The sequence below is a fragment of the Brienomyrus brachyistius genome, chromosome 15, assembly GCF_023856365.1.
Source record: "Brienomyrus brachyistius isolate T26 chromosome 15, BBRACH_0.4, whole genome shotgun sequence".
NCBI lineage: Eukaryota > Metazoa > Chordata > Actinopteri > Osteoglossiformes > Mormyridae > Brienomyrus > Brienomyrus brachyistius.
Window position 1 is genome coordinate 19,225,320 of NC_064547.1, and position 15,362 is coordinate 19,240,681.

At 46.1% G+C, this 15,362-nt stretch overlaps 2 protein-coding genes across 6 annotated transcripts; one reads left to right on the forward strand and one right to left on the reverse strand.

The window, feature by feature from the left end:
- Positions 1–39: 39 nt before the first annotated feature.
- si:dkeyp-117h8.4 (uncharacterized protein LOC572032 homolog) lies at positions 40–4,963 on the reverse strand. The gene is made up of 10 exons (XM_048976394.1): positions 4,783–4,963; positions 4,594–4,660; positions 3,762–3,814; positions 3,336–3,369; positions 3,175–3,200; positions 2,273–2,351; positions 612–1,774; positions 495–528; positions 349–415; positions 40–245 (listed from the first exon to the last, which is right to left on the reverse strand). The coding sequence occupies exons 1-10, from the start codon at positions 4,858–4,860 to the stop codon at positions 191–193; spliced, it is 1,656 nt and encodes a 551-aa protein (XP_048832351.1). The 5' UTR covers positions 4,861–4,963; the 3' UTR covers positions 40–190.
- Positions 4,964–5,068: 105 nt separating this feature from the next.
- aasdh (aminoadipate-semialdehyde dehydrogenase) lies at positions 5,069–15,294 on the forward strand. Of its 5 annotated transcripts, none has more exons than XM_048976514.1 (14): positions 5,069–5,369; positions 5,592–5,712; positions 6,368–6,636; positions 7,035–7,227; positions 7,557–7,801; positions 7,900–8,006; positions 8,236–8,408; positions 8,516–8,924; positions 9,116–9,228; positions 9,436–10,684; positions 11,712–11,875; positions 11,973–12,098; positions 12,805–12,936; positions 14,462–15,294. In XM_048976514.1, the coding sequence occupies exons 1-14, from the start codon at positions 5,134–5,136 to the stop codon at positions 14,897–14,899; spliced, it is 3,975 nt and encodes a 1,324-aa protein (XP_048832471.1). In that variant the 5' UTR covers positions 5,069–5,133; the 3' UTR covers positions 14,900–15,294. The 5 variants fall into 5 exon arrangements, with proteins under 5 accessions (XP_048832471.1, XP_048832473.1, XP_048832472.1 ...); XM_048976516.1 differs by having other exon boundaries at positions 12,805–12,928; positions 14,462–14,712; XM_048976515.1 differs by having other exon boundaries at positions 5,227–5,712.
- The last annotated feature ends 68 nt before the right edge of the window (positions 15,295–15,362 follow it).

The window sequence follows — 15,362 nt, forward strand, 5'->3', positions numbered from 1 at the left end:
CGCGTGAGTTGAGCTTGAGACCTTAGGCAGGGACACCGATCCAAACAGTGCGGCTTTAATAAACATAAAACACTCGAGGTAAATGACAGATGTCACAACAAAGAGTATATGGGGACAATGTAAAAGCATCACAAGAGCAAGCTGGGTGGATGGTGCTGCTGGAACAGTATGACGACACCGACGCTGCTGGTTAAATCCAGGCCTTTGGAGAAGTGTTAGGATAGAGCAGCCGCTTTCGAGAGAGACTGTGGGGATGCAGGAAGCAAAATGAGAGGCAGGACAATGAAAACGCAGCACCTAACAATGACACCCATCACTCAGACGGAAGTCGGTCTCCTTAGGGATTACCTGTGAGAGCCAGCCTTCTGTTTTAAGCTGATGGGAGATAAGCTGGAATTTGTGTCTGTAGAGATTCCTGCGGGTTATTAAGGGATTCAGATTTAGGTGTTCAATTAATTAGAATTAATAATTAGAATGAGGCAAAAAAAACTAACCTGAAATGTCTGTCAGAATGGTACATTCATCTCTCTGCAAAACAAATAAATCGTGAATAACGCTCAGCAAAATAGTGCAGCGTGGAAGGATCAGGTCAAAATAAGATGCATCTTTACCTGAGATGGGAAGCCGGAATAGAAGGTGGTCTTGGTGGACGCGTCCACATCAGGGATCCGAAGCCGGTGTGCTTTACGAGGGCTGCAGGGGTACGTTCCTGGAGAGCCAGGCAGGACGAGGCCCACATTGCTGTCGTGATGACGGTCTGCTGGGTGGCCCCCTGGTACTCCCCATCGGAAGCGCTTGGACCCCGGCAACGGTTCGGGAGACTTTTCGCGGATCCGCTTCCTGGCCCAGGACCCAGCGGGAGAGAGGGCGAGCGCTGCAAGCGAGGACGAGGGCGGCTGTGGCCGCCTGCTCCACCTGGGCGGCGTGGCCACGGTGGCAGAGACGTGCGGGACGGGTCTCTTCCCACCTAACATCCTGTGGTACAGCTTCTGAAACTCCTGGTCGATCCACTGGCGCATGGCGCGGTCGCCAAGCTGAAAGTTGAAGAGCAAGCTACTCGTGTGCACTTGGCGTGAAGGCGTGGGGAGGCAGACGTCGAGGCAGGGTGGAGCGCGAGTTGGCGTGGACCTGGGGGCTGCTTTGGACCTGGGGTCTCCAGTGACCAAAAGGCCTGTATTTAGTGGAAGACCCTCAGAGTGATGTGGGGGAGACACAGCTACAGAGGCACCCTCTGAATCTGAGCCCCACACCGGTGTTGAATTTCGCTGGGGGGGTGTCTGTCCTCTTTTCCTGCTACCGCAGGAGTTGACTTGGACGCCAAAGGCGGCCTGCTCTGGTGATGGGGGACTGGAGACAGATATTTTAACGACATGACGGTGGGGGGAGAAGGAACTTAGCCTTTGGCTAACATGCAGGAGAGAGGGAGGGACGTTCTGCTGGCAAGAGGGGGCGCTGTTATCCATCACATAGGCACTGTGGTGCCCTCTCCCGCTTCTGTTGGCGAGAGCAGGTTTATGGGCCCTGGCGAACCAGCCACGTCTGTACCGCCTCAGCACGGCGTCGCCCGCCTCCGCCACCTGCTGCCGCCGACAGGCCTCCCCCATCTGGCTGAGCATGCCCGGATACAGGTCCAGCAGGGTGCTGCCCTGACTGCTCAGTGTGCGCTCCAGCTCCTCATCGTGCTCCTCCGGTTGGGTCGGCGCCCCCTGCTGGCTGCAGCATGAATCGCTCATGGAGCTGGAGAGGAGCTGTGAGCTATTCACTCTGGAATCCCCTGAGAGGAAACGCAGAGTTGGAACCTGCTTCTCTTTCTAAAAATATTTGGTTAAATGTGCAAATGAAAAATGTCAGAGATATATTAACGACCACTCTTAATTGCTACGCCATCTTACACAGGGCAGTGTGAACGTAGAAGCGTTTTTCAGCCCCAGTGATAACAGCAGTGTGGATGCAGATCTTTGGAAACTACCGTAAAAAATGTTTACTTATTAGTGCGGACGCATCTAGGATGCTAACACTCCAGGAGGTCACCCTCTTAATGCAAATTCAGTCTTTAGTTTGCATTTCAGCTACCTTGCAATGGCTGGTGTATGTCTACGCTGTATTACATTATATTATGAGCGTATGAAATCACACTACAGTATAATGAAAATGTGCGTGTCTGTCAAAGGCTCTTTGCAATCTCTCACCTTCAGGGTGGATTTAACAGCAGTGTGTGTGTGTGTGATGCTGCCAGCTAACTCTGACCTCCGTGTAGACGCCCCATCCTTACAGAGAACGCTCTCAGCGCATGTCCCCACAGAGGTGTCCATTGAAACCAGCAGCTCGTCACATCGTCTGGAGACCTCCATCTGTGGACGCGGTAAAAAGTCACAGGTCTCAGAGCATCATCATCATCATCTGTGGCCCGTCCACCCTCCAACCAGAAAGCATGCAGATGCCACCCCCCAGGGAAATGAAATTGAACAAACAGGCACAAAAGCACCGCCCCCCTCCCAAGCAGTCTTAAGTCCAGAGATGTCATGAGTGTGTCTAACTTTCATGTAACTGCACAGCTACTTCCAGCATCCTAATGCCAGCTCCATATTAATGCATTTTAATGTTCTATGAAACATGTTCATATAAAAAGGTGTGACTTATTACTCATAAATACGCAGTCTTTCTTACCGGCAAAATATTCCGTGGTTTTCAAAAAAAAAGCACCTGTCTGTTGGTGGTTTCTATGGCAAATTAAAGGACTTGCCACTTGTACAGAGTAGCCTGACTGCATGTTCTATCCTTATAGGGACTATGCTTTTAAGGGCACTTCAGAAAATCATTAAAATTCTAATTATTAGAATTTAGAATAATATTTCCTTTGTTAGCCTTGGTATACGCGGGATAAACCACTTCGAGGTGTTCGCTTAAATGAAAATAATCAAGCCCAACTTGGTGACCCTCCGCACACCTTGTCACGGTTTATCTCTCACTTAAAGTGCATATTCTGCATGGGAAACATAGTAAATATCAGAGCAGGACACTTAAGTCTGTCAGCTGTCATGTATTTTTATTTGCACTTGTTTCTGGTGCTGCAGCCACTTCTATATTAATCGTCCCAGTACACATTTATATAAGCCACCAATACAGCCAACAGTAACCCAGGCTGCCAAATAGTGCAATTAAAAGACAACTAACCTGGGCATTGCCAGTGCTGCCTTTACCTAGAAGACAAATGAGAAGAACAGTAGAATAGGGTAAGTGTTCCTTTAAGTATTTAAGGTGCTACAGGAAAATGATGTGGAATCTGCTGATTATTATTATTTTTTAACCCCAAACAATTATCAAAAATGTTATACCTCTCTCCTGAGCCGACATCCATGACTGATCCACCTTTTGCGAAAATGAAGACGTGACAGAGAGGAGTTTTGAGTGAGAGCACAGCTATCCAGCCTTCCAGAGCACTGACATGCTGTATCTCTAAGCACAAAGAACTGTTCAGCATAAAAGTATTTTCTGCGGCTCTTTCTGGGTGTGAAAGCTGGGCAACGATGAAGGAGAACCAGAACCAGAAGAGGATGCCCTTCAACTCTGGTATCGACAAAGACTTAAGACTATGGATCGCGAAGCAAGCAAAGAAACCGGTGGATTCTTGACTGAATAAAGACTGTACTTTGACTTAGAATACAAATGATTAGATTCAAGCCATCCTGTGTTTTAGGCATCTTATGTGAAGAACCAATGCACTGCAATATGCAATATTGACAGGTATTCAATCAACATACCTTTAACAACTTTAATCTTTTTTCTGTATGTACTGAATCCCAGGGAACAATACCTGAAACGGAAAAATTTACATTCATCTATTATTCTGCCGATGGTAAGGAACTACACATGACCATCATAAATCGTACTTGTCACTTAATATTAAAACGTCACTAATTACATTAAGAATGAGAGTTTTTGCATTAATTAAAAATCTGAACATTCACATACATCTACGCTAAAAATCCAACCTAAATAATTAAATCAATAAAAAGCATTTTCTCAGTGTTTCCACTTAACACTAATAACCTTAACATGATTTAAAACAACGAGGCTAATGGCCTCAACTAGATGGTGGCACATTCTGAATTAAATGAGTTACCGGTCTAAGTACTTCTATTAGATTGTGTATTATAGCGTGTCGTTTTCGCTAGAACAAACTAATTACTCTTTATTCAATTATTAACCGACCCTGTTCTAATAACAGGAGGATGATACCGGAAGTGGAGTATTAATGTATTAATGCGTGCTATTTCAGTAATAGATTCTACCAGATCGCAGACAGATTGAACTCAAGAAACCTTAATTTCCGCGTCGACTTTCGCCAACCACCTGTTAGGTTAGTCAGCAAGGCTGGTTATACGGTGGTTATGTGGATTAGATGTTGCGCATACTACATGTGTATCCAGCCGATGGGGGTAAATCACCCCGTAGGTAAATGTACACGGATACTTTTCGCCAAACTGTACATGAGGCGAATGCCTACAATCAGAGACACATAGCCGCAGATCCTGTATAAGAGCACGGAGATCAGACAGAGGGAGGAACGAGAAGAACACCGGCTTCACCCACCTACAGCTGTCTGGCAGGTCATGGACTGCAAACACACCTCCACCCCCGATCCGTCCACGTTTGAGTACTGCAGAAGCAAGAGCCAGCATACAGAATCTGTCATGTCGGTTTGACAAATGAAACCATAAAAAACAATATTGATGTATTAATGTAAGTAATACTGGAAATACCACACAGAGAGAAACTCACTTTTTCAACAATCCTTTCGAGAGAATTTCTGTATATTTCTGCGTTTTCGTTCAGTCGTAGATTAATATAACCATCCATGTTTCCTTCAGATAAAAACTAGTTAAAATATAAAAAGAAAATTACGGAACCAACAACAGAAAAACTTGCTGCAGAACTACCGCCTTTCTTGGGTACGGGTAAAATTTCTATTCAAACCTGGCTCAAGAAATAAGGCAGCGTGATTGGCTATCGAGCTGTGACGCACGTCATATCGGTATGTCGTCACCAGCAGTCGACAGCCGAAGTGGGTGGTCACGTGTTAATGTTTGTGCATGTGGTTCAAGTGCTGGTTCAGTCGGGGCTGTGTGGAACATGGAAATGGAAACGCTGCATGGGATGGTGTACGCAGCGGCACGTCAATATGAAGCCAGAGTAGCTGTTAAGTTTGATAGTGGGGACGACCAAGGCTGCTCTTCGTTAACTTATTATCAGCTGGTGTTCTGTGCTGATGAACTAGCTGTTTTTCTTAAAAAGCACGGTGTTTTAAAGGAACAGATAATTGGCTTGTGCTGTCAGCCAGGGATCAGGGTTCCCATTTGGATACTTGGGTATTACGTCAATATATTTGTATTTTATTGGAACTTTTGGTGGTTGTCCGTGCTATGTACTAAATGCAAGTGCCTTTTTCTGTAAAACGTTATTTTTCTGTTTAAATACTATTCAAAACTGTATAACCTATCATATAATGTTCTTTTATGTCTCAGTAACGTCCTTTTATACATAGAATTGTGCTTACTGACTGATGTGAAGTCGGACTCTGAATGTTTCAGGATCCTAAAGCTGCCTGCAGCGTACATGCCGATTGATCTCGACGCTCCTTCTCAGCAGTCGGTTAGGATCATGGAAAAATGCGGGCTAGAGTTCTCCGTGATACAAAGTGATCTATTTCAGGTAAAACTGAACCCTCAATAGTCTGAGTTTCTGGAAGTATATGTCAGGAGATAGTCTGATCGTTATTTCATCCGTGTGGTAATGTAATTTAAATGTTAGTGTCTACTGCCTCTGTCAAGATCAGTTCAGGCTTGTTTATCATACTCTGTTATGTTGTCCCACAGAACTCATCTGTGTGATTTGTATTGCCATTAGACCTTCTGTGCATGCGGAGATATAAACATTAGCTCTCAATTCATCATTTTTTCCGGCGTTTTCCATTAGAACTGTAGCCTGCGCTCTGATTTTCAAATCTGAATGCGGTATAAATGTAATAGTTTAAAAGAACCTTTTCTAACCATAGTTTGTATGTATGCACGGACAATTATTGCCTATATTTTTATATCTCTGGTGTCATCTCCCTTGTAAATGAAATTAGGAAACAGTGGAATTATACCTGAATACATTATTTGTAAATAAAATTACAATTGCAATTAATTTGCAATTAAAATTACAGTGATATTATCATACAGCATAGGCTCCGGACCCAGTAGGATAAGCGGTTTGGAAAATGGATGGATTGATGGGTTATCATACAGCTACCACATTAAAATGTAATCCACTGCGGGAAAACAGCGTTCTGTATTTGCCTCACAGTGCTCTCTCTTTACTTTAGAGCTTCCTCGATGTGTTTTCCGATAGTGTATCAGTGGATATCTGTTCAGAGTGGCCGAGTCAGGGCCTGACCCTGGTAAGGATCCAGAGCTATGCAAAGCAGCAAGCAAAGCATGGGGAGGCAGCAGAGCATTCAGCCACTTCTGCTTGGAGATGTAGGGCAGGCCTGGTGGGTCTGGCGTACGTGCTGCACACTTCAGGGACAACAGGGCTGCCCAAGGCTGTGAAAGTGCCGCACCAGTGCATAGTGCCCAACATCACACACCTCAGGTGAGCTCGTACATGAATGTCGACTTCAGGCCTGCAGCATGGTCTTGACTAACTTTGGAATATGAACTCTATTGGTTATTGTTATATGATCTATTGGTTATTCTGTTTTTTTGGGGGCGGGGGGTTAGGATACTGTGTCTGTGATCAGAAGGTCGTCGGTTCAAATCCCAGGGTCAGGCAGAGTAATGTCACCATTGGGCCTCTGAGCAAGGTCCTTAACTCGCAATTGCTCCAGTCTATTAAATCTACTAAATAAATAGAATGTTAATGTACTGGTAGATGTACTTAGTCCTTTTATATAGAATGAAAAATCTCCAGATGTGTCTGTGTTCCAAATAAGGCTCTGAGGGCATCATGATCCCAAGCTATACTGTCTTCTAATTAATCATTTTCTGCAGATCTCTTTTTCAGGTAACTGCAAGTGACGTCATTTTCATGGCCTCCCCGTTGACCTTTGACCCCTCTGTGGTGGAGATGTTTTTGGCTTTGTCATCAGGGGCGTGTCTTCTGATTGTCCCAACACTTATTAAAAGGATCCCCTCCAAGCTGGTGAATGTGCTGTTCGCCAATCATAAGACAACAGTTTTACAGGTAAATTGGTTGGGCTTGAGGTTCTACACTAGACTATCTACCTACAGCCAGAAGCAGCATGGGGTGGAGAAAAGGGTGACATAGACAAATGGTGAAATAAGTAAACGGGAGTGATTCTAGGAAGTTATAGGAACCCACCTGATAAAAGTGCAGAGTGCCTCTTGCTATCAGATCGATTATTCCTGGGTAATTTGATCTTATATGGATCAGTAATATTTGTATGTTTTATATTGTGAGTGTTATCCAATAGAGGTGTATAAACGCAGCTTTTCTGATTAGTACAAGGTGATATTGAAAGCTTTCTGCCACTGCTGCTGTGCTCTATGCAGGCCACGCCCACCTTACTGGCCCGCTTTGGCAGGAATATCCTGCAGGGGGTGCTGCTTTCTGAAGCCTCCTCTCTACGTGTGTTGGCCCTGGGGGGCGAGGCCTGTCCTCCCCTGTCCCTTCTCCGGAGCTGGAGGCAGCAGGGCAATACGACGCGTGTGTACAATCTGTACGGCATCACCGAGGTCTCCTGTTGGGCCAGCTGTTACGAGATTCCCGCAAGACAGCTGGCCACCACCTCTACCACGTGAGGTCGCCTGTATGCACATACAGATTATGAGGGCGTATGACTTAAAGGGATGTTTCTGTTGGGTTTAAATAAATGACCTATCTATATCCTTAAAGGGATGGTTCATCTGTGCCTCTTGGAACACCATTGATGGGCACTACCATGGAAGTGAAGGATGAGAGAGGCTGTGTTGTCACTGAAGGAGAAGGACAGGTGTACATAGGTAATGGTGACAGTGGCTCGTGGGAGTTTTACTTACACAAAAAATGTTCTAAGGGTTGAATGGAAAATGATTGGTTCAGAGAAATAACCAATCAGATTGTAGAGCAGGTGGGTCCAAGCAAATAAAGGAGGCAGCAGCAAGACATCCCATTAAAACTCCCATGAGTGTGACGGCGACAGTCAGACTTTCTGTCTTGCTCTGTGTATGGTAACAGTTGTCGGTCTTTCAGGAGGGGAGCGTAGGGTGTGTTACCTGGGTGATGAAACCGAAGTGGTGCCGGGGACTATGAGGAGAACGGGTGACTGGGTGGAGGTGAAGAACTCCCATCTGTACTTTGTGGGCAGGAGGGACCGGCTGGTCAAACGGCACGGGCAGCAGGTGCACCTAGATGCTGTCCAGAGGGTGAGCTGCTGAGAACGTGGCGTAGCATGCATGATGCTACATGCATTATAAGGACATTATAATCACTAATCCTCCTCACTGTGCCCCCCCCCCTCCTCCACCTTCAGGCACTAGAGCTGTTGCCTCAGGTGCATGCTTGTGCGGTGATGCTCTGTCATAGCAGACTGGTGGCTTTTATAGTTCCAAGCACTTCCGCTGGAAACCGTGCACTTTCGACTGAAGACGTCCAGCCTCTTGCTGGAGATGACACCCATTCATCTGGATATGCCGCATCTTCCTCCATGCATCTCCTGCCGGAACTTGCAAATCCTACCTCCAGCGTGAACAATACCGACTTTACTGGTGACCAGACGTCTTCTTTGGGAAGTTCGTTTCCTGGAGACTCCTGTGGTCATCTCACCTCATTTCCCAGAGACCTCCAGAGAGAAATACTGCATAGTCTCTCCAAACTGTTGCCCTCTCAAGGTGTTCCAGATACCCTGATACCTCTCAGGATGCTACCTACATCCACACACGGTAGCCCATCCCACATCTCTGCCAAGCCTTTTTGTCATTGACAAGCTCTTAGTCCTTCTTATTCACATCTACGTATCAATCTGTAGATAAATCATAACCCAGAAAGGAGTTATTGAATCCTTATTATTACAAAATATTTATAAATCAGAATCACAAAAAGGTTTTTTGATTAATCGGATATAATTCTGTAGGTAAGGTCTGCTTTGATGAGCTTCTGGATTTCTATGGTAAATGGAGAAGAGGATCCATTAGTGTGCTGGATAAGCGGGATTCTGTGGCTGGGAGACTGCAAACACTGTGGAGGGTAAAATCAATATCAGATGCATGTTTCACTCATATTCTACTACTTGCGATGTAGTGTACAGCAGTGTAGTGTCTGTGTATGACATGATAGCAATGCTTGGGTCTTCCTGATAGTCTGATCTTATATTTGCTCGTTGATTATAGTCTTGTAAGGTCCTTTTTGGGGGCTAACGTGTGCCTCTCTCTCACTGTGACCGTGTTTTATCAGGACGCGCTGGGCCTTCCAGAGGATGCAGTCGTTTCTGCAGATGCCAGCTTCTTGCTCAGCGGAGGAGACTCCTTGCAGTGTCTGCGTCTCTGCGATGACGTCGCCTCTTCCGTGGGCGTGGCCCCAGCGGCGCTGCTGGAGGTCCTCCTCAGTGGCTCTTTCTCTGATGTCGTCTCTCACGTTGCTACAGCATTATTTCCATTTGAGAATTCAGAGATAACTGAGCCAACCACTAAGGGACTCACCATTGAAATGCCCTTGCCAAGACTAGCCACAAATGACACAGCAAAATTGCCCTTCCGAGAGCCAGCTAAGAGACCATCAGTAGAGTCTCCCTCAACAGAACCAGCTAAGAGACCATCAGTAGAGTCTCCCTCAACAGAACCAGCTAAGAGACCATCAGTAGAGTCTCCCTCAACAGAACCAGCTAAGAGACCATCAGTAGAGTCTCCCTCAACAGAACCAGCTAAGAGACAATCAGTAGAGTCTCCCTCAACAGAACCAGCTAAGAGACCATCAGAAGAGTCTCCCTCAACAGAACCAGCTAAGAGACAATCAGTAGAGTCTCCCTCAACAGAACCAGCTAAGAGACCATCAGTAGAGTCTCCCTCAACAGAACCAGCTAAGAGACCATCAGTAGAGTCTCCCTCAACAGAACCAGCTAAGAGACCATCCACAGAGTCTCCCTCAACAGAACCAGCTAAGAGACCATCAGTAGAGTCTCCCTCAACAGAACCAGCTAAGAGACCATCAGTAGAGTCTCCCTCAACAGAACCAGATAAAAAGGCATCTTGTGTTTCTCAAGAACGTTTTGCTGGGAGACACTGCAGATTTGTAATGCTGAGGAGAGCAGGTGAAGTTGTAGAAATGGGTGCTTCACCTCCATTACTGAGCAGCCAAAGAGAGACTCTGACTTCCCGTAAAGATCTTCATTTGCAGACCACCGAGAGGTCAGATGCGCGCGCACCGTCGCTGCACTTGCACATGCGATGGACTTCAGACACAGGCCGCTGTGTGGATGCATCCCCTGTGCTTCTGGTGACCAAAAATGACCAGACCTCAGCCTGCAACAACCTCAGAAAGGACCAACCCTTGGAGAAGGATGAGGTCGTGGTTTACATCGGATCACACTCCCACAGATTTCAGGCCGTGGACTTCTCCACGGGACACCTGAGGTGGGAGCGGGTTCTGGGGGGCAGGATCGAGTCCTCGGCAGTAGTCAGCAGATGTGGACGCTTCATTGCTGTCGGTCAGTATCTGCTTATCTGTTTTTCCCCTATTGCTTCTGTATCGGTCAGTATTAGGGCTATGCAATATGGACTAAAAATCGTATCTCGATATTCTTTAGTTGAATGGCGATATACGATATATATCTCGATATTTTTTTCCCCATAAAGTAATAATAAAAAGACATCAGAACCAGTGTACCCCATTTCACACAGGCGCTTTTATTTACAGGAAGCTGTAGATGTTTTATTTACAGGCAGCAGAGAGGGAGGGGGCGGAGCAGGATGCATAATGTGCAAGACACTGATAGGGAGAGGAGAAACGGGCAAATTGGCGGCTCTATGAGTATAATTTTTAAGCAACTCTGTTGATACAAACGATATTGTCTCGACCTATATCTCGTATGAAAAAATACCAATATATCTTAAAAATTCACCCAGCCCTAATCAGTACCTCTGCCTGGCAATGATTTTTGGCTGCCAAGTATTTTTACATTCTCCATGAAAACACCAGTTAATTAGGGATGAAACGGATAGCAAATTCAGTGTAAAGTCCCGACAGTTAGTACTGATAATTTTAATTATCATTAAAAGCGTGATTGATTACTGCGATTTGAAAATCTCGTGTTAAATGCTGTCCAGCACTAATCGGTTAGCTACAGTCTCCCTGGCACAGGTGCACAGGCATAGCAAGCAAGACGGGTGTGTTTAGTGTCTGTGAGAACATGGGCGAAGGCAGTGACAGCAACCCGAAGGTTTTTAACGTTAATGTGCATTTGGTGTGGTGTTCATGTGTTTACAAAAGGTGTACAGTGATGCTAATTTTATTCGCGGTTTTCAATATAGAACTTGGTGAAATTATATCAGTTTGTGTGTCAGTACTTCTTGAACATTTCCTGCACATTTTAACAGCTCTGCAGGCAACACTAAATTAGGTTGTGTAGCAGCAGTAAAGACATGGACACATTTATGGTGTAGACAGGCACCCATAAAGTAAAAATCGAAGAATAAATGCAGTGATTTAATGCAGGAAATCATGCTCTTTCTCAGGATGCTACGACGGCCAGGTGTACTTCCTGTGTGCAGACACTGGAGGGACCCACTGGATGTTTAGCACAGGAGATGCAGTGAAGAGCTGCCCTGCAGTGGACATGCTCACTGGATGGGTGGTGATCGGGTCCCACGATGGTCGTGTTTACGCCCTCGATCTGGAGGTAACCGTGGCCAGCAAGGTGATCTTTGTGTCGTTGGGCAGCTCCTTCCATTGCTTCTACTGAAACCAACGCCTTCATATTGCTGTTCCGTTTGTAGGCTCGGCACTGCATTTGGACGCACCCCTGTGGTGGTGGGGGGGTGTTCTCCTCCCCATGTTTTCACCCCTCCCTCCGGCAGCTCTATGTGGCAACACTGGGTGGACGGCTACTTTCTCTGAACGCAGTAAGGAACTGACAGCTGACAGAATCTTCACACATACACACACACCTACTGGAGTTCACGCAAACCTTTGCCAGAATCTTCTCATCATTGTGCTTTTGGAGGATTTCTGACATTATTAGATCATGGTTGCAGGATATCTGAATGCCAGTGTATCTAATCCCTGGGGACTAGCAGACAGTTCACATTTTTGCTCCCTCCCAGCACTGTGGGGATGAGAAGGTGTTTTCACGGCTGTGCATCAACAGCAAACAATCAGGAACAAACCAGGCAATCAAAGACACCGAATACCTGGTACAGGCGTGTTGGGAGCTGGAGGGAGCAAAAATGTGTACTATCTGGGGGTCCCCAGGGGGAGCTGGGATGAGATATATTGCTCTATAAAACAAAAGCTTTAGGTGCAGGATATGATATTGTTGAACTAGGATGACCTTGGAAGTGATGGCGTAGGAGAGCATTTGAGATGGGGGGTGGGCAGGGGCACAAATAAAATACAATTGGGAGGGATTTATTGGGAGGGATGAATAAAGCCAAATTAAATATTGAGGGGGGCACATTCCTAACCGGTTCCTGTACCACCCTGCTTGGAAGGAAAGGCAGTGTTGCGTTTTGTGTAAATGCATGCAGGGTTGTTCTCCTGTTCTGGGTTATAATACAGAATCTGCATGCTGCTGACCTCTGTTGACAAACCGTGTACCCATGGCTGCAGGACACCGGCGCCCCCTTGTGGATGCACAGCACTGAAACGCCCTTCTTCTCGTCCCCGCAATGCTGTGACCGCTGCGTGTGTATTGGTTCCGTAGATGGAAACCTGCATGGCTTCAGCCACGCAGGTGAGAAGGTGAGGGAGCTCATACCCGCTTACGGTGAATTCCGGAAACATTCAAACGAACTAGCAGTGTTCAAGAAAACTGAACATCGTGTCTAAATATAACTAGTGTCTGATTTTGGACCCAGGAAACTCTCGCCATCCTATTCTGCATCGTTAACAGCGGGCGCTTTGCGGCGATTCTTTCGGTCAGACCAGCTTTACGGAATATCATCTGAACAGCTGACGGTGCAACATCCACTCTTCGGGCAGCATTTAGCTGAGCTTGTGGTTCAGGTGCAGCTTATCGGCAGTTTTGCCACCTCGACCGTACTCCCTGGTTTCGAGGTCACCCTTGGTGCGCCTGGTCTTGTCTTCATAAATACCAGTTTCTTAAGATCATTTCATGGTAGATATTATAGACTTTTTTCTCTGCTTAACTGTGCAGGTTGTACCATTTTCTTTGGGTCTTCATATCATTAATATTTACATATATTTTCTAACTGTGCATCCTGCTCATGGTCTCAGGGGGCTGGACCCTAATTCCAGGCAGCACAGGGTACGAGGCCTAGTATGGGCAAGTGCTAGTGTCAAAATTCACATATGATTATCTACTTGTGAAAGTACATGTATATAATGAATTGCTGGTGAAAATAGACAAGTACTGTACACTGCCTGGCCCAAAAAAAGTCACGGGTTGAATTTAAATCAGCAAGTACTTAAGAGCCAATGATTGGATCATTACAGCTCAGCAATGTTTTGCAGCAATGAAATCAGCTGAGCACCTGAATCTACTGAAGAGCCAGGTCATCCCACCTATGGATTTTTTCCTTTCCTAATGACATGGGCGTATTCCAGCACGATGATGCCAAGATTCACCAGGCTGGAATTGTCAGAGTGGTTCAGGGAGCAGGAGGAATCATATTCACACACGAATTGGCCACCAGAGAGCCCTGCCCTTAACTCCATCGAACATCTTTGAGATGTGCTGAAGGAGAGTGGGTCAACTCATCTGTCATCAGTACGAGAACTTGACAAGAAGTTAATGCAAATTTGGACAAAAATATATATTGAGATGTCGCATAAGCGTGTGGAAACGATGTATTGACGAATGTACGCCATAACCAAAGACAAAAGGTGGTCCAATTAAATATCCAAGCGTGCCACTTTTTTGGCCAGGCAGTGTGCATGAAGATTATAGCATAGATGATTTCAAAAACATGGTCTCGTGCAGGTGTACTATGCGGTTTGCTGCCGTGTTACATATTAATACTGTCCAATGACAGCTGAGCCTCTTCCCACAGGATGTGAATCGTTGTAGTGTGAGCATAAGAGAAATGCATCCTGCACACAACACACTGAATTACGCACATTAGTATTTACACACTAACCACTGATCTGTGGTTTCTCTCTCATTTTCCTTCAAGATTTTATTTATTCAGTGTAGCACTAATATTAATCATGAGTTTAGTTCTTCATATTTATGTGCAGTTTGTTCTGCTCCTTCCTACTGTGATACCTTAGGTGTGTTTATATCCAGGTACGTCTATCCTTTCAGGTCTGGCAGTTCTCCACCAGTGGACCCATCTTCTCATCTCCGTGTCCCATGCGTGCCACTCGGACAGATGTAGCCAATCAGAGGGTGGTGTGCGGGTCACATGACGGCTGTGTTTACTGTGTGAACGGCAGTGACGGGACGCTGGTGTGGCGCTTTCGGACCGGAGCGCGGGTCTTCTCCTGCCCCTTTGCCTTTGACGGTTCCCAGTGGGGTTGCACGTCGCTGGTGGTGGTCTCCTCCACAGATGGAACTCTATGGCTCCTGGATGGAGATGATGGGGCCCTCAGAGCCTCCCTGCAGCTTCCCGGAGAGCTCTTCTCATCCCCCGTGCTTTGGCAGGACTCAGTAGTTGTGGGCTGCAGGAACGACCTCGTTTATTGCATAGACATCATCAAGCAGAAAGAACTGGATACAGACGCGGACTCTGGAGGGTCGTAGCTGGAGTTACAGACCACAGACAGCAGAGGCAATTATGGTGGCGCATTCATCTTACAGTCTCATCCACCCACACAGCTGCTAGAACCTCCAGCATTCGTGTAGTATATGCCGCTCTCCTGAGTGCTAGTGTGTGGCTCAGTGGGTTAGTGTCTGTGATTGGAAGGTTGCTTGTTCAAATCCCATACTTGCCAGAATAGTCACATGTTCGTTGGGACCTTGAGCAAGGCCTGTAACCCCCAAAATGATCCAGGGACTCTGGAAAAATATCTGATGTTGTGTTTGGACCCCAAGCTCAACTGTCACCTGTATGTCTTAAAGCAGAGCGTGATGGGATCTGTGTAAACTAAAGCATTCCAGTATACCTGTACAAATGGAAAATAAATTGTTTCAATTTCCTGCAGTGTATTTGGGGTGTAGGATCACCCGCAACATACAACACTAGTTGTATCTTTTTCTATGGTAC